Raw genomic sequence first — 25,329 nt, 5'->3', positions numbered from 1 at the left:
GACTGTAGTATTCAACGTGTTATAGATGGAGACTGTAGTATTCAACGTGTTATGGATGGAGACTGTAGTATCCAACGTGTTATGGATGGAGACTGTAGTATTCAACGTGTTATAGATGGAGACTGTAGTATCCAATGTGTTATAGATGGAGACTGTAGTATTAACGTGTTATGGATGGAGACTGTAGTATTCAACGTGTTATGGATGGAGACTGTAGTATCCAACGTGTTATAGATGGAGACTGTAGTATTCAACGTGTTATAGATGGAGACTGTAGTATTCAACGTGTTATGGATGGAGACTGTAGTATTAACGTGTTATGGATGGAGACTGGAGTATTCAACGTGTTATGGATGGAGACTGTAGTATTCAACGTGTTATGGATGGAGACTGTAGTATCCAACGTGTTATGGATGGAGACTGTAGTATTCAACGTGTTATGCATGGAGACTGTAGTATTCAACGTGTTATAGATGGAGACTGTAGTATCCAACGTGTTATGGATGGAGACTGTAGTATCCAACGTGTTATGGATGGAGACTGTAGTATTAACGTGTTATGGATGGAGACTAGTATCCAACGTGTTATGGATGGAGACTGTAGTATTAACGTGTTATGGATGGAGACTGTAGTATTCAACGTGTTATGGATGGAGACTGTAGTATTAACGTGTTATGGATGGAGACTGTAGTATCCAATGTGTTATAGATGGAGACTGTAGTATTAACGTGTTATGGATGGAGACTGTAGTATTCAACATGTTATGGATGGAGACTGTAGTATTCAACGTGTTATAGATGGAGACTGTAGTATTAACGTGTTATAGATGGAGACTGTAGTATCAACGTGTTATGGATGGAGACTGTAGTATTAACGTGTTATAGATGGAGACTGTAGTATTAACGTGTTATAGATGGAGACTGTAGTATTAACGTGTTATAGATGGAGACTGTAGTATCCAACGTGTTATAGATGGAGACAGTAGTATTAACGTGTTATGGATGGAGACCGTAGTATTCAACGTGTTATAGATGGAGACTGTGGTATTAACGTGTTATGGATGGAGACTGTGGTATCCAACATGTTATGGATGGAGACTGTAGTATTCAACGTGTTATGGATGGAGACTGTAGTATTCAACGTGTTATAGATGGAGACTGTAGTATACAACATGTCATAGATGGAGACTGTAGTATCCAACGTGTTATGGATGGAGACTGTAGTATTAACGTGTTATGGATGGAGACTGTAGTATTAACGTGTTATAGATGGAGACTGTAGTATCCAACGTGTTATAGATGGAGACTGTAGTATCCGACGTGTTATGGATGGAGACTGTAGTATTAACGTGTTATAGATGGAGACTGTAGTATCCAACGTGTTATGGATGGAGACTGTAGTATTCAACGTGTTATAGATGGAGACTGTAGTATTCAACGTGTTATGGATGGAGATTCTGTAGTATCCAATGTGTTATGGATGGAGTTTGTAGTATTCAACGAGTTATAGATGGAGACTGTAGTATCCAACGTGTTATAGATGGAGACTGTAGTATTAACGTGTTATGGATGGAGACTGTAGTATTCAACGTGTTATGGATGGAGACTGTAGTATCCAACGTGTTATAGATGGAGACTGTAGTATTCAACGCGTTATAGATGGAGACTGTAGTATTCAACGTGTTATGGATGGAGACTGTAGTATTCAACGTGTTATGGATGGAGACTGTAGTATTCAACGTGTTATGGATGGAGACTGTAGTATCCAACGTGTTATGGATGGAGACTGTAGTATTAACGTGTTATAGATGGAGACTGTAGTATTAACGTGTTATAGATGGAGACTGTAGTATTCAACGTGTTATAGATGGAGACTGTAGTATTAACGTGGTATGGATGGAGACTGTAGTATTCAACGTGTTATAGATGGAGACTGTAGTATCCAACGTGTTATAGATGGAGACTGTAGTATTAACGTGTTATGCATGGAGACTGTAGTATTCAACGTGTTATAGATGGAGACTGTAGTATCCAACGTGTTATGGATGGAGACTGTAGTATTAACGTGTTATGGATGGAGACTGTAGTATCCAACGTGTTATGGATGGAGACTGTAGTATTAACGTGTTATAGATGGAGACTGTAGTATTAACGTGTTATAGATGGAGACTGTAGTATTAATGTGTTATGGATGGAGACTGTAGTATTCAACGTGTTATGGATGGAGACTGTAGTATTAACGTGTTATGCATGGAGACTGTAGTATTCAACGTGTTATAGATGGAGACTGTAGTATCCAATGTGTTATGGATGGAGACTGTAGTATTCAACGTGTTATAGATGGAGACTGTAGTATCCAACGTGTTATAGATGGAGACTGTAGTATCCAACGTGTTATGGATGGAGACTGTAGTATTAACGTGTTATGGATGGAGACTGTAGTATTAACGTGTTATAGATGGAGACTGTAGTATCCAACGTGTTATAGATGGAGACTGTAGTATCCAACGTGTTATGGATGGAGACTGTAGTATTAACGTGTTATAGATGGAGACTGTAGTATCCAACGTGTTATGGATGGAGACTGTAGTATTAACGTGTTATGGATGGAGACTGTAGTATCCAACGTGTTATGGATGGAGACTGTAGTATTCAACGTGTTATGGATGGAGACTGTAGTATTAACGTGTTATGCATGGAGACTGTAGTATTCAACGTGTTATAGATGGAGACTGTAGTATCCAACGTGTTATGGATGGAGACTGTATTATTCAACGTGTTATAGATGGAGACTGTAGTATTCAACGTGTTATGGATGGAGACTGTAGTATCCAACGTGTTATGGATGGAGACTGTAGTATTCAACGTGTTATAGATGGAGACTGTAGTATCCAACGTGTTATAGATGGAGACTGTAGTATTAACGTGTTATGGATGGAGACTGTAGTATTCAACGTGTTATGGATGGAGACTGTAGTATTCAACGTGTTATGGATGGAGACTGTAGTATTCAACGTGTTATGGATGGAGACTGTAGTATTCAACGTGTTATGGATGGAGACTGTAGTATTCAACGTGTTATGGATGGAGACTGTAGTATTCAACGTGTTATGGATGGAGACTGTAGTATTAACGTGTTATGGATGGACACTGTAGTATCCAACGTGTTATGGATGGAGACTGTAGTATCAACGTGTTATGGATGGAGACTGTAGTATTAACGTGTTATGGATGGAGACTGTAGTATCCAACGTGTTATGGATGGAGACTGTAGTATCCAACGTGTTATGGATGGAGACTGCAGTATCCAACGTGTTATAGTTGGAGACTGTAGTATTAACGTGTTATAGATGGAGACTGTAGTATCCAACGTGTTATGGATGGAGACTGTAGTATTAACGTGTTATGGATGGAGACTGTAGTATCCAACGTGTTATGGATGGAGACTGTAGTATTCAACGTGTTATGGATGGAGACTGTAGTATTAACGTGTTATGCATGGAGACTGTAGTATTCAACGTGTTATAGATGGAGACTGTAGTATCCAACGTGTTATGGATGGAGACTGTAGTATTCAACGTGTTATAGATGGAGACTGTAGTATCCAATGTGTTATGGATGGAGACTGTAGTATTCAACGTGTTATAGATGGAGACTGTAGTATCCAACGTGTTATAGATGGAGACTGTAGTATTAACGTGTTATGGATGGAGACTGTAGTATTCAACGTGTTATGGATGGAGACTGTAGTATCCAACGTGTTATAGATGGAGACTGTAGTATTCAACGTGTTATAGATGGAGACTGTAGTATTCAACGTGTTATGGATGGAGACTGTAGTATTCAACGTGTTATGGATGGAGACTGTAGTATTCAACGTGTTATGGATGGAGACTGTAGTATCCAACGTGTTATGGATGGAGACTGTAGTATTAACGTGTTATAGATGGAGACTGTAGTATTAACGTGTTATAGATGGAGACTGTAGTATTCAACGTGTTATAGATGGAGACTGTAGTATTAACGTGGTATGGATGGAGACTGTAGTATTCAACGTGTTATAGATGGAGACTGTAGTATCCAACGTGTTATAGATGGAGACTGTAGTATTAACGTGTTATGCATGTAGACTGTAGTATTCAACGTGTTATAGATGGAGACTGTAGTATCCAACGTGTTATGGATGGAGACTGTAGTATTAACGTGTTATTGATGGAGACTGTAGTATCCAACGTGTTATGGATGGAGACTGTAGTATTAACGTGTTATAGATGGAGACTGTAGTATTAACGTGTTATAGATGGAGACTGTAGTATTAATGTGTTATGGATGGAGACTGTAGTATTCAACGTGTTATGGATGGAGACTGTAGTATCCAACGTGTTATGGATGGAGACTGTAGTATTAACGTGTTATGCATGGAGACTGTAGTATTCAACGTGTTATAGATGGAGACTGTAGTATCCAATGTGTTATGGATGGAGACTGTAGTATTCAACGTGTTATAGATGGAGACTGTAGTATCCAACGTGTTATAGATGGAGACTGTAGTATCCAACGTGTTATGGATGGAGACTGTAGTATTAACGTGTTATGGATGGAGACTGTAGTATTAACGTGTTATAGATGGAGACTGTAGTATCCAACGTGTTATAGATGGAGACTGTAGTATCCAACGTGTTATGGATGGAGACTGTAGTATTAACGTGTTATAGATGGAGACTGTAGTATCCAACGTGTTATGGATGGAGACTGTAGTATTAACGTGTTATGGATGGAGACTGTAGTATCCAACGTGTTATGGATGGAGACTGTAGTATTCAACGTGTTATGGATGGAGACTGTAGTATTAACGTGTTATGCATGGAGACTGTAGTATTCAACGTGTTATAGATGGAGACTGTAGTATCCAACGTGTTATGGATGGAGACTGTATTATTCAACGTGTTATAGATGGAGACTGTAGTATTCAACGTGTTATGGATGGAGACTGTAGTATCCAACGTGTTATGGATGGAGACTGTAGTATTCAACGTGTTATAGATGGAGACTGTAGTATCCAACGTGTTATAGATGGAGACTGTAGTATTAACGTGTTATGGATGGAGACTGTAGTATTCAACGTGTTATGGATGGAGACTGTAGTATTCAACGTGTTATGGATGGAGACTGTAGTATTCAACGTGTTATGGATGGAGACTGTACTATTCAACGTGTTATGGATGGAGACTGTAGTATTCAACGTGTTATGGATGGAGACTGTAGTATTCAACGTGTTATGGATGGAGACTGTAGTATTAACGTGTTATGGATGGACACTGTAGTATCCAACGTGTTATGGATGGAGACTGTAGTATCAACGTGTTATGGATGGAGACTGTAGTATTAACGTGTTATGGATGGAGACTGTAGTATCCAACGTGTTATGGGTGGAGACTGTAGTATCCAACGTGTTATGGATGGAGACTGTAGTATCCAACGTGTTATAGTTGGAGACTGTAGTATTAATGTGTTATGGATGGAGACTGTAGTATTCAACGTGTTATGGATGGAGACTGTAGTATTCAACGTGTTATAGATGGAGACTGTAGTATTAACGTGTTATAGATGGAGACTGTAGTATCAACGTGTTATGGATGGAGACTGTAGTATTAACGTGTTATAGATGGAGACTGTAGTATTAACGTGTTATAGATGGAGACTGTAGTATTAACGTGTTATAGATGGAGACTGTAGTATTCAACGTGTTATGGATGGAGACTGTAGTATTAACGTGTTATGGATGGAGACTGTAGTATTCAACGTGTTATAGATGGAGACTGTAGTATTCAACGTGTTATAGATGGAGACTGTAGTATCCAACGTGTTATGGATGGAGACTGTAGTATTAACATGTTATGGATGGAGACTGTAGTATCCAACGTGTTATGGATGGAGACTGTAGTATTAACGTGTTATAGATGGAGACTGTAGTATTAACGTGATATAGATGGAGACTGTAGTATTCAACGTGTTATGGATGGAGACTGTAGTATTAACGTGTTATGGATGGAGACTGTAGTATTCAACGTGTTAGATGGAGACTGTAGTATCCAACGTGTTATGGATCGAGACTGTAGTATTCAACGTGTTATAGATGGAGACTGTAGTATTCAACGTGTTATGGATGGAGACTGTAGTATTCAACGTGTTATGGATGGAGACTGTAGTATTCAACGTGTTATGGATGGAGACTGGAGTATCCAACGTGTTATGGATGGAGACTGTAGTATTCAACGTGTTATGCATGGAGACTGTAGTATTCAACGTGTTATGCATGGAGACTGTAGTATTCAACGTGTTATAGATGGAGACTGTAGTATTAACGTGTTATGGATGGAGACTGTAGTATTCAACGTGTTATGGATGGAGACTGTAGTATTAACGTGTTAGGGATGGAGACTGTAGTATTCAACGTGTTATAGATGGAGACTGTAGTATTCAACGTGTTATGGATGGAGACTGTAGTATTAACGTGTTATGGATGGAGACTGTAGTATTCAACGTGTTATGGATGGAGACTGTAGTATTAACGTGTTATGGATGGAGACTGTAGTATCCAACGTGTTATAGATGGAGACTGTAGTATTAACGTGTTATGGATGGAGACTGTAGTATTCAACGTGTTATGGATGGAGACTGTAGTATTCAACGTGTTATGGATGGAGACTGTAGTATTCAACGTGTTATGGATGGAGACTGTAGTATTCAACGTGTTATAGATGGAGACTGTAGTATTAGCGTGTTATAGATGGAGACTGTAGTATTAACGTGTTATGGATGGAGACTGTAGTATTCAACGTGTTAGATGGAGACTGTAGTATCCAACGTGTTATGGATCGAGACTGTAGTATTCAACGTGTTATAGATGGAGACTGTAGTATTCAACGTGTTATGGATGGAGACTGTAGTATCCAACGTGTTATGGATGGAGACTGTAGTATTCAACGTGTTATGGATGGAGACTGTAGTATTCAACGTGTTATGGATGGAGACTGGAGTATCCAACGTGTTATGGATGGAGACTGTAGTATTCAACGTGTTATGCATGGAGACTGTAGTATTCAACGTGTTATGCATGGAGACTGTAGTATTCAACGTGTTATGGATGGAGACTGTAGTATTCAACGTGTTATAGATGGAGACTGTAGTATTAACGTGTTATAGATGGAGACTGTAGTATCAACGTGTTATGGATGGAGACTGTAGTATTAACGTGTTATAGATGGAGACTGTAGTATTAACGTGTTATAGATGGAGACTGTAGTATCCAACGTGTTATGGATGGAGACTGTAGTATCCAACGTGTTATAGATGGAGACTGTAGTATTCAACGTGTTATAGATGGAGACTGTAGTATTCAACGTGTTATGGATGGAGACTGTAGTATCCAACGTGTTATGGATGGAGACTGTAGTATCCAACGTGTTATAGATGGAGACTGTAGTATTCAACGTGTTATAGATGGAGACTGTAGTATTCAACGTGTTATGGATGGAGACTGTAGTATCCAACGTGTTATGGATGGAGACTGTAGTATTAACGTGTTATGGATGGAGACTGTAGTATTCAACGTGTTATGGATGGAGACTGTAGTATTCAACAGTCTCCATGGAAGTCAGTGAGTGAGTGAGTGAGTGAGTGAGTGAGAGAGAGAAAATGTGAAAGAGCAGCAAGTAAAGTTGTTGAATTCTGGGACCTGGATAACAGTAAGTGTCACAATGCACAAAGTGCTAATGTGACCCAGAATAATGTCTTTATACTGTTTTACTGCTGTTTCTTACTTCATTATTACTTTATTAAAACAATATTACTACTGTTATTACTTCATTATTACTTTATTACAGTATTACTACTGTTATTACGTCATTATTACCTCATTGCATTACTACTACTGTTATTACTTCTTTAAGGCATTATTACTACTGTTATTACTTCATTATTACTTTATTACAGTATTACTACTGTTATTACTTCATTATTACCTCATTGCATTATTACTACTGTTATTACTTCATTATTACCTAATTGCATTAGTACTACTGTTATTACTTCTTTAAGGCATTATTACTACTGTTATTGCTTCATTATTACTACTGTTATTACTTCATTATTACTTTATTAAGACAGCATTATTACTGTTATTACTTCATTATTACTACTGTTATTACTTCATTAAGACCGTATTACTACTGTTATTACTTCATTATTACATTATCACTGTGAGTGATGTCTGCCTGCTACAGTCTTGTCTGCTGTGAGTGATGTCTGCCTGCTACAGTCTTGTCTGCTGTGAGTGATGTCTGCCTGCTACAGTCTTGTCTGCTGTGAGTGATGTCTGCCTGCTACAGTCTTGTCTGCTGTGAGTGATGTCTGCCTGCTACAGTCTTGTCTGCTGTGAGTGATGTCTGCCTGCTACAGTCTTGTCTGCTGTGAGTGATGTCTGCCTGCTACAGTCTTGTCTGCTGTGAGTGATGTCTGCCTGCTACAGTCTTGTCTGCTGTGAGTGATGTCTGCCTGCTACAGTCTTGTCTGCTGTGAGTGATGTCTGCCTGCTACAGTCTTGTCTGCTGTGAGTGATGTCTGCCTGCTACAGTCTTGTCTGCTGTGAGTGATGTCTGCCTGCTACAGTCTTGTCTGCTGTGAGTGATGTCTGCCTGCTACAGTCTTGTCTGCTGTGAGTGATGTCTGCCTGCTACAGTCTTGTCTGCTGTGAGTGATGCCTGCCTGCTACAGTCTTGTCTGCTGTGAGTGATGTCTGCCTGCTACAGTCTTGTCTGCTGTGAGTGATGTCTGCCTGCTACAGTCTTGTCTGCTGTGAGTGATGTCTGCCTGCTACAGTCTTGTCTGCTGTGAGTGATGTCTGCCTGCTACAGTCTTGTTGTGAGTGTTGTCTGAACGGGTGAAATGTTAAAGTAGGTAGCAGTGAGAGAGTGAGGTGAGGGTACATACAGTACATAGTGCATCAGCCAGAAAGCATGAACAGCACCACCTGAGCCCTGGGTTAGCCTCTTGGACATGCAATGGAACCAAACCCGGCCCACATGGTGACACCAGCAGTGAAGACTAACTCACACAAGCCCGGCCTATAGACACATGAGTTTAAGACTAGCTCACAGTGTATTACGATACACTGAGCGTACAAAACATTAAGGACACCTGCTCTGACCAGGTCAATCTAGGTTGAAAGCTATGATCCCTTATTGATGCCACTTATTAAATCCTTTTCAATCAATGTAGTTGAAGGGGAGGAGACAGGATTTTTAAGCCTTGAGACAATTGAGACATGAATTGTGTATGCGTTCCTTTCAGAGGGTGAATGGACAAGACAAAACATTTAACTGCCTTTGAACAGGGTATGGTAGTAGGTGCAAGGCGCACCGTTTTTTTACATGAACTGCAACGCTGTTGTGTTTTTCACACTCATCAGTTTCCTGTGTGTATCAAGAACGGTCCACCACCCAAAGGACATCCGGCCAATTTAACACAACTGCGGGAAACATTGGAGTCAACATGGACCAGCATCCCTGTGGAATACTTTTGACACCTTGTAGAGTACATGTCCCGACGAATTAGGTCTATTCTGAGGGCAACTGGGTGGTGGGTCCAACTCAATATGAGGACGGTGTTCCTAATGTTTGGTATACTCAGTGTAAGAGTGGCCGGTTGCCTAGTGGTTAGAGCACTGGGCCAGTAACCGAAAGCTTACTAAATCGAATCCCCGAACTGACAAGGTATAAATCTGTTGTTCTGCCCCTGAACAAGGCAGTTAACCCACTATTCCTAGGCCGTCATTGTAAATAAGAATTTGTTCTTAACTGACTTGCCTAGTTAAATAAAGGTTTCAAAAAATTAGGTTTAGTCAATTATTTAGCATTCAATACAAATCCACAAATATCAGTTGTGTACAACAGCCCAACATCACAGAGCCATAAGACAGTGCTTGGAATGTCTGACAAGGTCCTCTTTTCCTCCAGTGATCCAGTAACCAACAGTTAAGTACCCTCATACTGATCCTACCTGGAAGGCCGCAATTCATTGACTAAAAACAACATTGAGTGACACTCAATAATTGTGTTATTATTTTCAGTTTATATTAATTTAGGACGAAGTTAATTAATAAAAAAACAATATCATAAAATGACACAATAGATAATAAATACTATACGGTGCATTCGGCAAAGTATTCAGACCCCTTCCCTTTTCCACACTTTGTTTCGTTACAGCCTTACTCTAAAATTGATTAAATAAATAAAACATCTCATTAATCTACACACAATATCCCATGATGACAAAGTGAAAACAGGTTTTTAGAAATGTTTGCAAATTTCTACAAAATAAAGCCAGAAAACCTTATTTACATAAGTATTCAGACCCTTTGCTATGAGACTCAAAATTGAGCTCAGGTCCATCCTGTTTCCATTGATCATCCTTGAGATGTTTCTACAACTTGATTGGAGTCCACTTGTGATAAATTAAATTGATTGGACATGATTTGGAAGGGCACACACCTGTCTATATAAGGTCCCACAGTTGACAGTACATGTCAGAGCAAAAACCAAACCATGATGTCGAAGGAATTGTCTGTAGAGCTCTGAGACAGGATTGTGTTGAGGCACAGATCTGGGGAAGGGTACCAAAAAATGTCTGCAACATTGAAGGCCCCCAAGAACACAGTGGCCTCCATCATTCTTAAATGGAATATGTTTGGAACCACCAAGACTCTTCCTAGAGCTGGCCACCCGGCCAAACTGAGAAGGGTCTTGCTCAGGGAGGAGACCAAGATGGAGATGAGAAAAACGTCCAGGACAACCATCTCTGCAGCACTCCACTAAGCAGGCCTTTATGGTAGAGTGGCAAGACGGAAGCCACTCCTCAGTAAAAGGCACGTGACAGTCCGCTTGGAGTTTGCCAAAAGGCACCTAAAAGACTCAGACCAAGGTGGTGGCAGCATCATGCTGTGGGGATGTTTTTCAGCGGTAGGGACTGGGAGACTAGTCAGGATCGAGGGAAAGATGAACGGAGCAAAGTACAGATAGATCATTGATGAAAACCTGCTCCAGAGCGCTCAGGACCTCAGACTGGGGTGAAGGTTCACTTTCCAACAGGACAACAACCCTAAGCACACAGCCAAGACAATGCAGGAGTGGCTTCGGGACAAGTCTCTGAATGTCCTTGAGTGGCCCAGCCAGAGACCGGACTTGAACCCAATCAAACATCTCTGGAGAGGCCTGAAAATAGCTGTGCAGCGACGCTCCCCATCCAACCTGACAGAGCTTGAGAGGTTCTGCAGAGAAGAACGTGAGAAATCCCCTAATACTAATATACCAAGCTTGTAGCATCATACTCGGGGCAGCAGGTAGCCTAGTGGTTAGAGCGTTAGCCCAGTAACCGAAAGGTTACTTGATCGAATCCCCGAGCTGACAAGGTAAACATCTGTTGTTCTGCCCATGAACAAGGCAGTTAACCCACTGTTCTTAGGCCGTCATTGTAAATAAGAATTTGTTCTTAACTGACTTTGTCACGACTTCCGCCGAAGTCGGTCCCTCTCCTTGTTCGGTCGACGTCACTAGCCATCGCCGATCCATTTGTTTTGTCTTTGTCTTACACACCTGGTTTCAATTCCCCAATTACTTGTTCATTATTTAACCCTCTGTTCCCCCATGTTTGTTTGTGAGTAATTGTTTGTCGTGCATACGGTCCGTTATTGTGGGCTCGGTATATTGTGTTGTATTTGTGAATACTTGAGTAAATACGTTGATTACTCATATCTGCTGTCCTGCGCCTGACTCTCTACACCAGCTACACACAGGCTGATTACAGACTTGCCTAGTTAAATAAAGGTTCAAAATAAAATACCTGAGAAGACTTGATGCTGTAATCGCTGCCCAAAGTTCTTCAACAAAGTACTGCGTAAAGGGTCTGACAACTTATGTGAATACATTTTTTTTTTTAAACAGTTTTTACTTTGTCATTATGGGGTATTGTGATGTCATTATGGGGTATTGTGATGTCATTATGGGGTATTGTGTGTAGATTAATGAGGGAGAAAAACTATTTCATTCATTTTTGAATAAGGCTGTAACGTAACAAAATGTGGAAAAAGTGATGGGGTCTGAATACTTTCCGAATGCACTGTATGTATATATATATATATATATATACACATATATATATATATACACATGGATACAGCTAAAAGCATCGATGCATGAGCTGAGAAACTTGGAGCTTTGAGACGCTACCGTCTTTCAGACCCACACCATGCAGCACATACTGAAACCTGTCTTTATGTTCCCTAGTTCCTGTCATCCTGAACAAAGTCATTTCTCAACTCTCCAGTCCTTTATTCTAGACCTCTGTAACCTCTGTTGCCAGTTAACGGGATCACTGCAGTGAAGGAGACCCAGTTAAACCCTTTTGTTTTCTCTTCACACAGTCTGTGGCAGAACAGTAACACATCAGGACAGTACAGGAACAGGTTCACATGCGTCCAGAGCAGGGAAATAGAGACAAGGTGAGATTTAACCCTATAAGCGCTGCATGCTGGCAGAACAGAACAGTGTTTCAATTGAACAAGGACATTTAAAAAAATTAAATAAACATTGTGATATAAGGTCAATAAATCCTTAATCAAAATAATATACAGCAAAACAAAATGACAAGGAGGAGAATGAAGCAAAGCAAAGACAATCAGGGACAGCAAGAAAAGAAAAGAAACACAAAAGTGCAGAGTAATTCTGTAAGGGGAGAAAAGGACAGACTAGTGAGATATGCAGACCCCTGGAGTTCGTTGAACAATAGACAATGAGATGTTTAGGTAGACAAGAACAAGAAGAGATGCCACCAGTGGTCATCAGAGCAATATTATACCAGTACTGTCCAACAGTACTGACTGGGTCTGGGTGTGTTCTGGTATGTCAAGTTGCTACAACAGTCTTTTAGATAAAGTTTCTTCATTAAACTAATGTTGCCCAGAACAAGCTATGTCTATGAAAAAATGAGCGTAGCTCTGTGATGTCTAAAAACACCAGTCAACAATAGTTAGTTAAATTTCAATCCGTTGATCACTTTGTACAGAAGACCTTTATGTTACTGTAAACATTGACCATCAAATCAGGAGTTGAGGTTGGGACGTGCTGTAGACGAACAGAAAGCCTTCTCAGCACCCAACAAACTAAGACATGACCTATTGTACATCTCTCACTACTGTAGTCCTCTCACTACTGTAGTCTTCTCACTACAGTAGTCTTCTCACTACTGTAGTCCTCTCACTACTACTGTAGTCTTCTCACTACTGTAGTCTTCTCACTACTGTAGTCCTCTCACTACTGTAGTCCTCTCACTACTGTAGTCCTCTCACTATGGACACTAATTCGAGACCGACCGTATGTACAGTACAGCACAAGCAACATGTATACTCAATACTCTTGTGTTCTCCTAAGCAACTCGCTAAATATAAACAATGAATCACATATCCAATGCCAGGCAACATAGAAAATCACAGGAAACAGCCTGTCTGTCTCTTCTATTAGTAGATCTGACTAGCATGAACCAATCACAAGATTCTACAATATGATCATATCGATTAAAAAAGCAACACATATACAGTAGTGTATAAAACGTAGACCAACGGCCCCATCGACATGCTAGCCAAACAACAACATACTGTCCACTGACAGAATGGACATGTTATACAGTGACGATGAAGACACATGACGGCATTTGACAGAGCATTGGAACTCTCCAACAATCAATAAACAATCAATAAACAACACAATGCATCATTGTAGAGTCCACGTTGAGTGTACAAGTCCAGTCCGCTCGCAGAACAACGTACAGTAGCAGTCAAAAGTTTGGACACACCAACTCATTCAAGGGTTTTTCTTTATTTGTACAATTTTCTACATTGTAGAATAATAGTGAAGACATCAAAACTATGAAATAACACATATGGAATCATGTAGTAACCAAAAAAGTGTTAAACAAATCAAAATATATTTTATATTTGAGATTCTTCAAAGTAGCCACCCTTTGCCTTGATGACAGCTTTGCACACTCTTGGCATTCTCTCAACCAGCTTCATGAGGTAGTCACCTGGATTGCATTTCAATTAACAGGTGTGCCTTGTTGAAAGTTAATTTGTGGAATTTCTTTCCTTCTTAATGCGTTTGAGCCAATCAGTAGTGTTGTGACAAGGTAGGGGGTATACAGAAGATAGTACTATTTGGTAAAATACCAAGTCCATATTATGGCAAGAACAGCTCAAATAAGCAAAGAGAAATGACAGACCATCATTACTTTAAGACATCAACGTCAGTCAATGCGCAACATTTCAAGAATGAAAGTTTCAGTGCCGTCTTAAACCATCAAGCGCTATGATGAAACTTGCTCTCATGAGGACCGCTACAGGAAAGGAAGACCCAGAGTCCAAATAAATGCTTCACAGAGTTCAAGTAACAGACACATCTCAACATCAACTGTTTGGAGGAGACTACATGAATAAGGCCTTCATGGTTGAATTGCTTAAAAGAAACCACTACTAAAGAACACCAATAAGAAGAAGAGACTTGCTTGGGCCAAGAAACACGAGCAATGGACATTAGACCGGTGGAAATCTGTCCTTTGTTCTGATGAGTCCAAATGTGAGATTTTTGCTTCCAACCGCCGTGTCTTTGTGAGATGCAGAGTAGGTGAACGGATGATCTCCAAATGTTCCTACTGTGAAGGATGGAGGAGGAGGTGTGATGGTGTGGGGGTGATTTGCTGGTGACACTGTCAGTGATTTATTTAGAATTCAAGGCACACTTAACCAGCATGGCTACCACAGCATTCTGCAGCAATACGCCATCCCATCTGGTTTGTGCTTAGTGGGACTATCATTTGTTTTTGAACAGGACAATGACCCAACACACCTCCAGGATGTGTAAGGACTATTTGACCAAGAAGGAGAGTGATGGAGTGCTGCATCAGATGACCTGGCCTCCACAATCACCTGACTTTAACCCAATTGAGATGGTTTGGGATGAGTTGGACCGCAGAGTGAAGGAAAAGCAGCCAACAAGTGTTCAGCATATGTAGGAACTCCTTCAAGACGGTTGGAAAAGCATTCCAGATGACTACCTCATGAAGCTGGTTGAGAAAATGCCAATAGTGTGCAAAGCTGTCATCAAGGGAAAGGGTGGCTGCTTTGAAGAATCTCAAACCAAATATATTTGGATTTGTTTAACACTTTTTGAGTTACTACATGATTCCATGTGTTATTTCATAGTTTGACGTCTTCACTATTATTTTACAATGTAGAAAAAAAGTTGTTATTTTTTAATTTTTTAAATGGAATGATTAGGTGTGTCCAAACTTCTGACTGGTAGTGTATATCTGCATCTCCAGAAACAATATTCCCTCGACTTCATCCCAAAAGTTCAGCTAGATACAGGGCATCAGGGGGTTTCCACTGGATTGATTCACACTGCTGTTCAGTGGTCTTTCAAAAGACTTGGCACTAGAAAACGATGATGTCTCTAACTGAGAACCACCTGGTGTGTGTATATAGACGCCCATACAGTCAAAACAGACAGGAAAGTTTAACCACCTGAGGGTAGAAGAGAACAGGGCAGAGAGCCTTCATCCCTCTCTCTCTCTCTCTCTCTCTATCTCTCAGTTAAAGGGCAGAGCAACCCAATGGGAAACAGAGTGTTAGGCTGGCTCATGGCTGAGCAGACTATACTGTATACTCAGTTAGTGCCATGTTGGCAGCACAGAGACAGAGGAGTTAGTAGTGCCCCGAATTGACCCTTTCTGAGTAACATCTGTCCCTTCACACAGACTGGCATAGCTATCACCATCTCCCATACTAACCACCAGAGCAATTGCATCCCCTGTCCTCTCAGAGCCAATGCCACCCTGCCTATGGAGCAGGTCTCTGGACTTCCTTCCTCTGGGCTAGCCTAACAGCTGAACACCTGTGCCCCGTCCTCGTCACTAAAGTTAAGGCAGCCATCCTCCTCCATCTCCTCATCCAGCTGGAGGCTCCCAAAGGAGTACTTGTTCCTGGGCATGGGGGAGGGGTAGTTGAACCCCACGGCCAAGGGGTTACCATAAGTCAGCGGGTGGCTGCTGGAGCTGCCCGTGGTGTTCTCGGTCTCCGAGTCACTGGACTCTGTGCTGGTGGAGCCGTCAATCATCTGAACAGCCCCTACGTGGTCTACGCCACCTTGGCTGTACAGCTTCTGTAAGGCGCTGGGCTTGGGCTGGCCGGGGGCAGACAAGCCATTGGCCTTCACACGGCACTCCAGAGCAGCCATACGGGAGGTGACAGGCCGGGGCTCGTGGGAGGGTGTGGAGGTGGCCTGCTGCCGGCTCAGGACGAAGGGGTCTGTGTCGGAACGGTTACGCATGTTGTGGAGCTTTTGTAAGTGTGGCGAGCGTGCCATGATGGGCGAATAGCTGCCATAGTGGGATGGGGCCTGACCTTGGTCTTGGGGCCCCCCATTGCCTCTTTGGGTGTTAAACCCCCTGTGACCCTGGTCGTCCCAGCGTGGGGGCCTGGAGCCGTGCCCGTTTTGCTCAGCGTGGCTGAGTGAGCCGGTCCGGTGGAAGGTGACGGGGCTGGAGGTGGTGCTCTTAGAGCCTAACTGGCGGACCGTCAGGGGGCTGCTGCTACGCTGGTCCCCAATTCCAACACCCCCCAACTCCTCCATCATAGTGCTATGGAGAGGGCCACGGGGCGGACCACTGCCGAAGAACGACAGGTTGGACGACTCATCTAACTCACAGCTCATATTGAGGGGGGGTTTAGGGGAGGAAGGGGACTCTCTGTACCTCATCCTACCCAGAGCCAATTCCCGCTCGTTTATACTGCCACGGTGGGGGCTCGCAGCCTCCTCCCCATAGCTGTCAGTAGGGTGAGACTTGGTAACCCGGCCCTTCGCCACGTCGTATTCACTATCTATATCACTGCAGTCGATGTAGGGGATGGAGGAGCTGCTGCCCTTAGCACCCTGGGAGGCTGGACCTGTGTTCAGATGGTCTGGGTGGGGCTGCCTGGCTGGGCCTGGTTCTGCCCCGGGGCCTGGCCTGTCCTCGCTGTGTCCCACGTTCCTCTGGATGGAAGGGCTGCCTTTGATCCGCAGGGCTGACGGGTCCTCCGCGTTCACAGACTCCTTCCAGTGACAGTGGGGCGGAGAGTCCACCTCCGCTCTGTCTCCTGGAGCACCGCTCACACTCTGTGGAGTACAGAGAACAGAGAGCTGAAGGTTATATTTAACAGTTAAACAAGGAAATTGAGTTATTGTGTGGTATGAATTAGTTATTCCGTCTACTCAATTATTAACTGTATATTCTAAGCAGTATATTTCATATTCATAGTGTTTGTAGATGAAGACATGCTGGGTGGTCTATCAGATCGAGAGTGACAGTTCCACAAAGTGGCGTTCAGCACGCTAGCCTCTAATGGACTGTGTGTGTGGGAGCACTGAAGGAGCCACTGACTTCTTTTGGCACTTTCGGGGCGTGAGGAGAAGACAGCGGAGATGGACGGCTTCTGCTGTGCTGGACCCTACTGTGTTTCCTGAAGAGGATGACAGAAAGTGGATATGTTATACACCTGGCAACCCTCACACAGTCTCTCTCTTTGTACAGTACCAGTCAAAAGTTTGGACACACCTACTTATTGCAGGGTTTGTCTATTTAAAAAATATATATATATTTTCTAACGTTTGTAAAATAATAGTGAAAAAATAAAAACTATGAAATAACACATATGGAATCATGTAGTAGCCCCAAAAAGTGTTAAACAAAATAAATTCCAGGTGACTACCTCATGAAACTGGTTGAGAGAATACCAAGAGTGTGCAAAGCTGTCATCAAGGCAAAGGGTGGCTGCTTTGAAGAATCTAAAATATATTTACATTTGTTTAACACTTTGTTGGTTACTACATGATTCCATATGTGTTATTTCATAGTTTTGATGTCTTCACTACTATTCTACAATGTAGAAATCAGTAAAAAATAAAGAAAAACCCTTGAATGATTAGGTGTGTCCAAACTTTTGACTGGTACTGTAAGTCTAAAAAGAAAATACCACCATTAAGTTTTTACCTTTCAAACGGGATCTTCTTAAACTCAGAGTCCTTCACATAATCAATCACCTGCTTCTGTGTCCGACCGCTGTGGAGAGAGAGAAGTAGCAACGGAGATGACTGAGGTCAGTAAACTTAGAGTAGAGCTGGAGAAGTTCTGTCCAGGTGACAGATAGGAAATTATATTCAAACTGAGGCACTGACTGGTTTTTCATCAAACCTGCTATTTCCTGTGTCCTGAGAGACAGAGATGGTTTATTATTGTGTGGCCCCAGGTGCCTTCGAGGGGCCAGCTGGTCTACCTGAATCTGAAGGAGGAGCCTCGGGTGAAGAGGACAGGCTTGGGCCTTGCTTTGGGCTCCTCGAAGAGGCGGAAGAAGGCATGGTATTCCACACAGATCTTCCAGAAGACTTTACAGCAGTCCCTGCTACTCATCAGGAACTCCAGAGTGTCCTGGTATGAGCTCTGCTGCAGAGGGGACTCATATAAATGTAACACACATCAATGGAAACTTAGGGTTGAAGGCTTAAGGCATTGGTGATATTTACATGGATATGAATCGTGGATCATGCTAAGGGCTATGGCCATATGACATACGTTCAGGTCTGGTCTGAGCTTGATGAGAAATCGCTTTCTCTTGAAGCTTAATTTGCGCACTTTGGACCAGTTGAAGGCATTGATCTTGGTGTGTCCCTGCAGCGGATGAAAAAGTACACACAGAGGTTTAACATGAAGTGTGACACGCAATATAAATCTGCCTGTTCATCTAATCCTGTCATCAAACATCAGCTCCACATTCCTCTAATAGAACTGGCTAGCTCTTCATCCCAACAGATCTGTGAACAGAGAAACTGTCACATGTCAAAAGCCTGTCATCAAAATGTCACCCATATCAAACATATAATCAAACATCCTGTAGGTTTCTAATGAAAAACAGCGGTCTACAAAGGCTCCTGCTCCGTCCAGCTCTCCTCGGTGTTGACCTGTAAAGTAGTACCTGAAAGACCAGGACACCAGTGTGTGCCACGGCCAGGCTCAGCTTGCTGCCCTCGCGGTCCTTGGCAGGGTGTGGTCTAACCCCATACAGCTCCAACCTGCGTGCCACCTCCAGCAGCTGGTAGTCTGACTCTGCTGGCGTCTGACCCCTACAAGCACACAGAGAGCAGTCTGGGTCAAGGATACCGTTCCAAATGGCTCCCTATTCTCTATTTAGTGTACTGTTTTAGACCAGGCCCCTTGGCACTAAATAGGGAATAGGGTTTTGGGACACAGTCTGATACAAGTCTCTCATAAGTTTCACAATCACGGCAAGGTGGAGTTGAGGTTGGTTGCGTCAGAATTCTAGGGGTCCACAAACAGTTACATTTGACTTCCATTTTGGGCTTCTGAACATGACTGCTCTTAACCAAAAATGTTACTTTAAATTTGTATAATATCTTCCACTCAAATACTGCAATTAAGGTGAGAGACCAAGCCACAAGTCAATCTGTTCCCGTAGTCAGCTGACACCACCGAGGTCTGGGTAGAAACGAAGCTGCATAGTAACTCCCCTAATTCTTATCTGTGAAAAAGTTGTCCTGTTTCCTGTGGGCTGTAGGTCATTCTAGATGTAACTCTGAGCATGGCTCCCTGCCAGGAAAACTGTGGTTACTGTTATCAGCTAAAAATACAGAAAAAGGACAAGTCAGGGAGGGCAGTCAAATCTAACAGAGCTCCTTTCATCTTGTCAGCTGCTTGGTGAGCGCCCATCTCTGCTGTGACACCAGTGTAGTGTGGAGGACTGGGGGTGACACCAGTGTAGTGTGGAGGACTGGGAGTGACACCAATGTAGTGTGGAGGACTGGGGGTGACACCAGTGTAGTGTGGAGGACTGGGGGTGACACCAGTCTAGTGTGGAGGACTGGGGGTGACAACAGTCTAGTGTGGAGGACTGGGAGTGACACCAGTGTAGTGTGGAGGACTGGGAGTGACACCACTGTAGTGTGGAGGACTGGGGGTGACACCAGTCTAGTGTGGAGGACTGGGGGTGACAACAGTCTAGTGTGGAGGACTGGGAGTGACACCAGTGTAGTGTGGAGGACTGGGAGTGACACCAGTCTAGTGTGGAGGACTGGGGGTGACAACAGTCTAGTGTGGAGGACTGGGGGTGACAACAGTCTAGTGTGGAGGACTGGGAGTGACACCAGTGTAGTGTGGAGGACTGGGAGTGACACCAGTCTAGTGTGGAGGACTGGGGGTGACACCAGTCTAGTGTGGAGGACTGGGGGTGACAACAGTCTAGTGTGGAGGACTGGGAGTGACACCAGTGTAGTGTGGAGGACTGGGAGTGACACCAGTGTAGTGTGGAGGACTGGGGGTGACACCAGTGTAGTGTGGAGGACTGGGGGTGACACCAGTCTAGTGTGGAGGACTGGGGGTGACAACAGTCTAGTGTGGAGGACTGGGAGTGACACCAGTGTAGTGTGGAGGACTGGGAGTGACACCACTGTAGTGTGGAGGACTGGGGGTGACATCAGTCTAGTGTGGAGGACTGGGGGTGACAACAGTCTAGTGTGGAGGACTGGGAGTGACACCAGTGTAGTGTGGAGGACTGGGAGTGACACTAGTCTAGTGTGGAGGACTGGGGGTGACAACAGTCTAGTGTGGAGGACTGGGGGTGACAACAGTCTAGTGTGGAGGACTGGGAGTGACACCAGTGTAGTGTGGAGGACTGGGAGTGACACCAGTCTAGTGTGGAGGACTGGGGGTGACACCAGTCTAGTGTGGAGGACTGGGGGTGACAACCGTCTAGTGTGGAGGACTGGGAGTGACACCAGTGTAGTGTGGAGGACTGGGAGTGACACCAGTCTAGTGTGGAGGACTGGGGGTGACAACAGTCTAGTGTGGAGGACTGGGAGTGACACCAGTCTAGTGTGGAGGACTGGGGGTGACAACAGTGTAGTGTGGAGGACTGGGAGTGACACCAGTGTAGTGTGGAGGACTGGGAGTGACAACAGTCTAGTGTGGAGGACTGGGGGTGACACCAGTCTAGTGTGGAGGACTGGGGGTGACAACAGTCTAGTGTGGAGGACTGGGAGTGACACCAGTGTAGTGTGGAGGACTGGGAGTGACAACAGTGTAGTGTGGAGGACTGGGGGTGACACCAGTGTAGTGTGGAGGACTGGGGGTGACACCAGTGTACTGTGGAGGACTGGGGGTGACACCAGTGTAGTGTGGAGGACTGGGGGTGACACCAGTGTAGTGTGGAGGACTGGGGGTGACACCAGTGTACTGTGGAGGACTGGGGGTGACACCAGTGTACTGTGGAGGACTGGGGGTGACACCAGTGTAGTGTGGAGGACTGGGGGTGACACCAGTGTAGTGTGGAGGACTGTGGGTGAGGGAAGGGTTGGCCATGTGATCCTGACCTGCTGCATCAATAAGGAGGACACTAAGGGGATTGTGGGATATGTTCTCCAAGGAGAGCAAAACTAGCTAATTAGGAAACAGATATTAGAAAGAAATACTGGGAGAAGAAGAATGAGTCCAAGCTGCCATATCCCTTGTGCCAACCTGTTCAGTGACAAGGGTTTAACAAAGAAAAGCCATTTCCCTGCTGAAACCAGGTGTGTTGCTCATTAGGCTGTGGTCCAGGTAGATCCCAGACCTTTCCGGGGACCCATGTAGTGTTTCTGATAAAGCAGACATTGACACGTTCACCTCCAGGCCCTAACCACTCAACCAGCCCAGGGGCCTTTGCCGAGTCTTAACATGATAAAGAAAACCATGTCAGTTAACACACTGAAACAAAGACCACTGTTAGGTCAGTGGGGAGTTTCCTGACTTTGTTACGTGGGTAGAAAACATTCCCTTGGGACGTGTACGTATGAGGTCTTTATCTACCTTGTCCTGTTCAGAGGCCACCAGAATAATGCCTGACAGCTCTGCTTCCAGAGCTGACACATCAGTTATAGAGGAGCTTCTCACCCATTCTTCGAGTGAAACTCCATGATCTTGTCCATCAAAGCCATCTGGTCAGGAATGTAGCTGTTGTTGAGGAGGTGCTGCCGACTCTGGCTCTCCTCAAAGTCCCCAATCTCAGCTGGAGAACAAAGGGATAAAGTTAGGACATTGCATTACATTGTGTGCAGTGTGTAAATTATCTACACCACTGCTGGTTGATAAAAACGCAGATTATTTGCATATATCTCTAAACAGAATAGATTAGGATAGATTCATCCTCATCCATGCCTTTTCCCTCTCTTCGGTTTTACTTTTCGACAGCTCCCTCTAGCATTAGAATCCAGGCTGAGGATCAGATGGCTTTTAAAAAAGCTCTCTCAGTATCTTCCCACATTTCATTAATTCAGAGGAAGACAAAAGAAAAAGGTATCCATGGCAATGCACTGATTCTCAATTTGGGATGCTGCACCACATCCTGTTTGACACAGCTTGAAGGAGGTTCTGTTTTCCTACAAATGTATATGGTCTATTGGCTCTGTGATCCTACAGGCTGTGTGAAGCCACAGGGAAAGTAACAGAGAGACGTACACTGGATAATATGGGAGACCAGCAGGGCTGCGCTACTGTCATTGCATGTCAGACGTCCACAGGCAAGGTCATGCTTGATCTGCAGGGCGAAGAGGTACCTGAACAAGACGGGACAAAGAGAAAGGCTAGAACAAAGTCGACAGGATGACTGGCTGTGGTTAACATCCAAACCTGTCAGGTGACAACACAGGCGGGAGGAACAACAAAGGAACCACTTGGAGGTCAGGTCGTCCAAAATAGTTAAATATTGCAGTTTGAAAACAAAGGCAATTGGATTACAGAGCAACATCATCATAACAGGATGTCTTTACCCATCTAATATCAACTGTTACACCCTTCTTTAGGGTCGAGGGCTTCTCATACAATGAGAAAATATACATCAGAAAAACATTAGTCCAATGGTAACAACCAGGATCACACGAAAGTGCTACATTAAAAAGTTGTCAGGTGTAAAACATGGATAACATAACTTAAATGGCCGAAAGGCAGAAGAAAATCTAATCTGTGGGGGGCTGGAACACATTGGTCACTTCTACATTAGCCTTCACATTCAATGACATCGCAGTCACTTCAACACACAGAACTGACCTGAGAATGACTTACTCTAATGGAAACTGGATAATACAGCTGCTGATAGCCTGTTGTGTGCTGAGCAGTCAGCCTTATATACTGTACCAGTTTATGCACCAGACCGTGTCAACAGCTTGTCAGCTGAATACAGTCATATTATTAAAGGCCCAGGACAATAACATTTTTGATTTTTCTGTTTTATATACAGGTAACTGCCAAAATAAAGGAAACACTTGAGTAAATGAGGGATACAAAGTATATTGAAAGCAGGTGCATCCAGCAAAGGTGTGGTTCCTGAGTTAATTAAGCAATTACTATCCCATCATGCTTAGGGTCATATATAAAAATGCCCAGTTGCCCATTATTTTGGGTACCATGGCTAGAAGATATCAGTGACTTGACAGATGGGTCTCAAAGGAGCATAGGGGGTTTAAAGGGTGTCTGTCTGTCTGTCTGTCTGTCTGTCTGTCTGTCTGTCTGTCTGTCTGTGTGTGTGTCTGTCTCAGTCACCAGATCTCAACCTAATTGAACACTTATGGGAGATTCTGGAGTGGCGCCTGAGACAGCGTTTTCCACCACCATCAACAAAACACTAAATTATGGAAATTCTTGAGGAAGAATGGTGACACTAGAATCTATGCCAAGCCGCATTAAAGCTGATCTGGCGGCTCATGGTGGCCCAACGCCCTATTAAGACACTTTATCTTGGTGTGTCCTTTATTTTGGCAGTTACCTGGATATTTCCACACTATGAGGTTGGAATAATACTGTGAAATTGTGAAAATGATGATAATGCCCTTTTAGTGTAAGAGCTGTTTGTAAAGACCTCGTGAAGTTTCAGCCTGTTTTGGTGGGATGGAGTTTTGGCCTGCCTGGTGACATCCCCAGGTGGTAAATTAGTTAATAGACCAATAAGAAAGAGAGTTCCAAACCTATCTGCCAATAACACTAGTTTTTAGTTTTCCCTTCCCCACTCATACCACTTCCAGACAGTCCTAGCTAAATTCTTGCTTGAGAAATTGCTTTTTGCTAAGAAGTTATTATTGTTTTCTTTAAAAAAAATGTTTTTATAGAAAACAACCACAGTAATGTACTTCATTGTTACCCAGAAAATGATTTGATATTGAGATAAAAACAGCTGCATTGGACTTTTAAGCACCTGCCGATGAGGAAACCCTATAGCTGAGCTTCTGTAGATTGAGCGTTTGTCTGAAATGGCAGTTGGTATGTTGCTGATTAAACCTAGGCTTCTATCTGTTTAGTCTTACCTGGTCAATTCCTCCAGTAGCTGGGCGTGGTCTGGGGGGAAGAACTTCACCACAAATCTCAGGACTGTGTGCTTGGGCCCTGTGGGTGTGAGATAATGGCTTGGTTATAGAGGAGGAGTCACAGCCAAGACGATACAGAGAACACATTCTAAACACATTATCTGGAGATTCCTATCATAGAATTAGAGAACACATTCTAAACACATTATCTGGAGATTCCTATCATAGAATTAGAGAACACATTCTAAACACATTATCTGGAGATTCCTATCATAGAATTAGAGAACACATTCTAAACACATTATCCGGATCTCTATGATTCCTTTGCTTGTCTCACTGACCAATGAAATCATAACAAGCAGTGTACTTTCTCTTATGCACCAAAAACCCTTGTTTGTAGATGAGCAAGCCAGTCTTCCATAAGACTTGATGAAAGCTTTATGACTCGAGTTGTACAAGTTTTAACAGTGGAGCCTCAGTCTGGAAGAGATGGTCTCTGTGTGTGAATAAAGATGCAGTTTGGGATCTTAGGGACGACAGATTCGTAACATATGGTACGAATTGCAAAAGAATATACACAGAGTGTACAAAACATTAAGTACACCTGCTCTTTCCATGACATGAAAGATATGATCCCTTATTGATGTTACTTGTTAAATCCACTTCAATCAGTGTAGATTAAAGAAGGATTTTTAAGCCTTGAGACAATTGAGACATGGATTGTGTATGTGTGCCATTCACAGGGTGCCTTTGAATGGGGAATGGTACACTCTTAGAAAAAATTGTTCCAAAAGGATTCTATGCGGAGGGATCGGGTTCTACCAAGGACCGTTTTAATCAGA

General features: G+C 43.2%; 1 protein-coding gene across 3 annotated transcripts in view; it reads right to left on the bottom strand.

Annotated features, from left to right (window-relative positions):
- LOC106582452 (FERM, ARHGEF and pleckstrin domain-containing protein 1) overlaps window positions 1-25,329 on the bottom strand; it is a 160,735-nt gene that overhangs the window by 48,390 nt on the left and 87,016 nt on the right. For 2 of the 3 annotated variants that reach the window (XM_014165575.2, XM_014165577.2), the window contains exons 5-13: window positions 24,488-24,566; window positions 22,650-22,747; window positions 22,086-22,200; window positions 19,117-19,264; window positions 18,717-18,812; window positions 18,421-18,587; window positions 18,138-18,206; window positions 17,529-17,607; window positions 17,053-17,263 (exon numbers count right to left, since the gene is read on the bottom strand). In XM_014165575.2, coding sequence (XP_014021050.1) covers window positions 17,053-17,263; window positions 17,529-17,607; window positions 18,138-18,206; window positions 18,421-18,587; window positions 18,717-18,812; window positions 19,117-19,264; window positions 22,086-22,200; window positions 22,650-22,747; window positions 24,488-24,566 — 1,062 coding nt within the window. The remainder of the gene's footprint in view (window positions 1-17,052; window positions 17,264-17,528; window positions 17,608-18,137; window positions 18,207-18,420; window positions 18,588-18,716; window positions 18,813-19,116; window positions 19,265-22,085; window positions 22,201-22,649; window positions 22,748-24,487; window positions 24,567-25,329) is intronic. The other variant, XM_014165576.2, reaches the window with a different exon arrangement.

The sequence above is a fragment of the Salmo salar genome, chromosome ssa21 (genome assembly GCF_905237065.1).
Source record: "Salmo salar chromosome ssa21, Ssal_v3.1, whole genome shotgun sequence".
Classification (NCBI taxonomy): Eukaryota; Metazoa; Chordata; class Actinopteri; order Salmoniformes; family Salmonidae; genus Salmo; species Salmo salar.
This window is presented reverse-complemented; position numbering and strand designations above follow the sequence as displayed.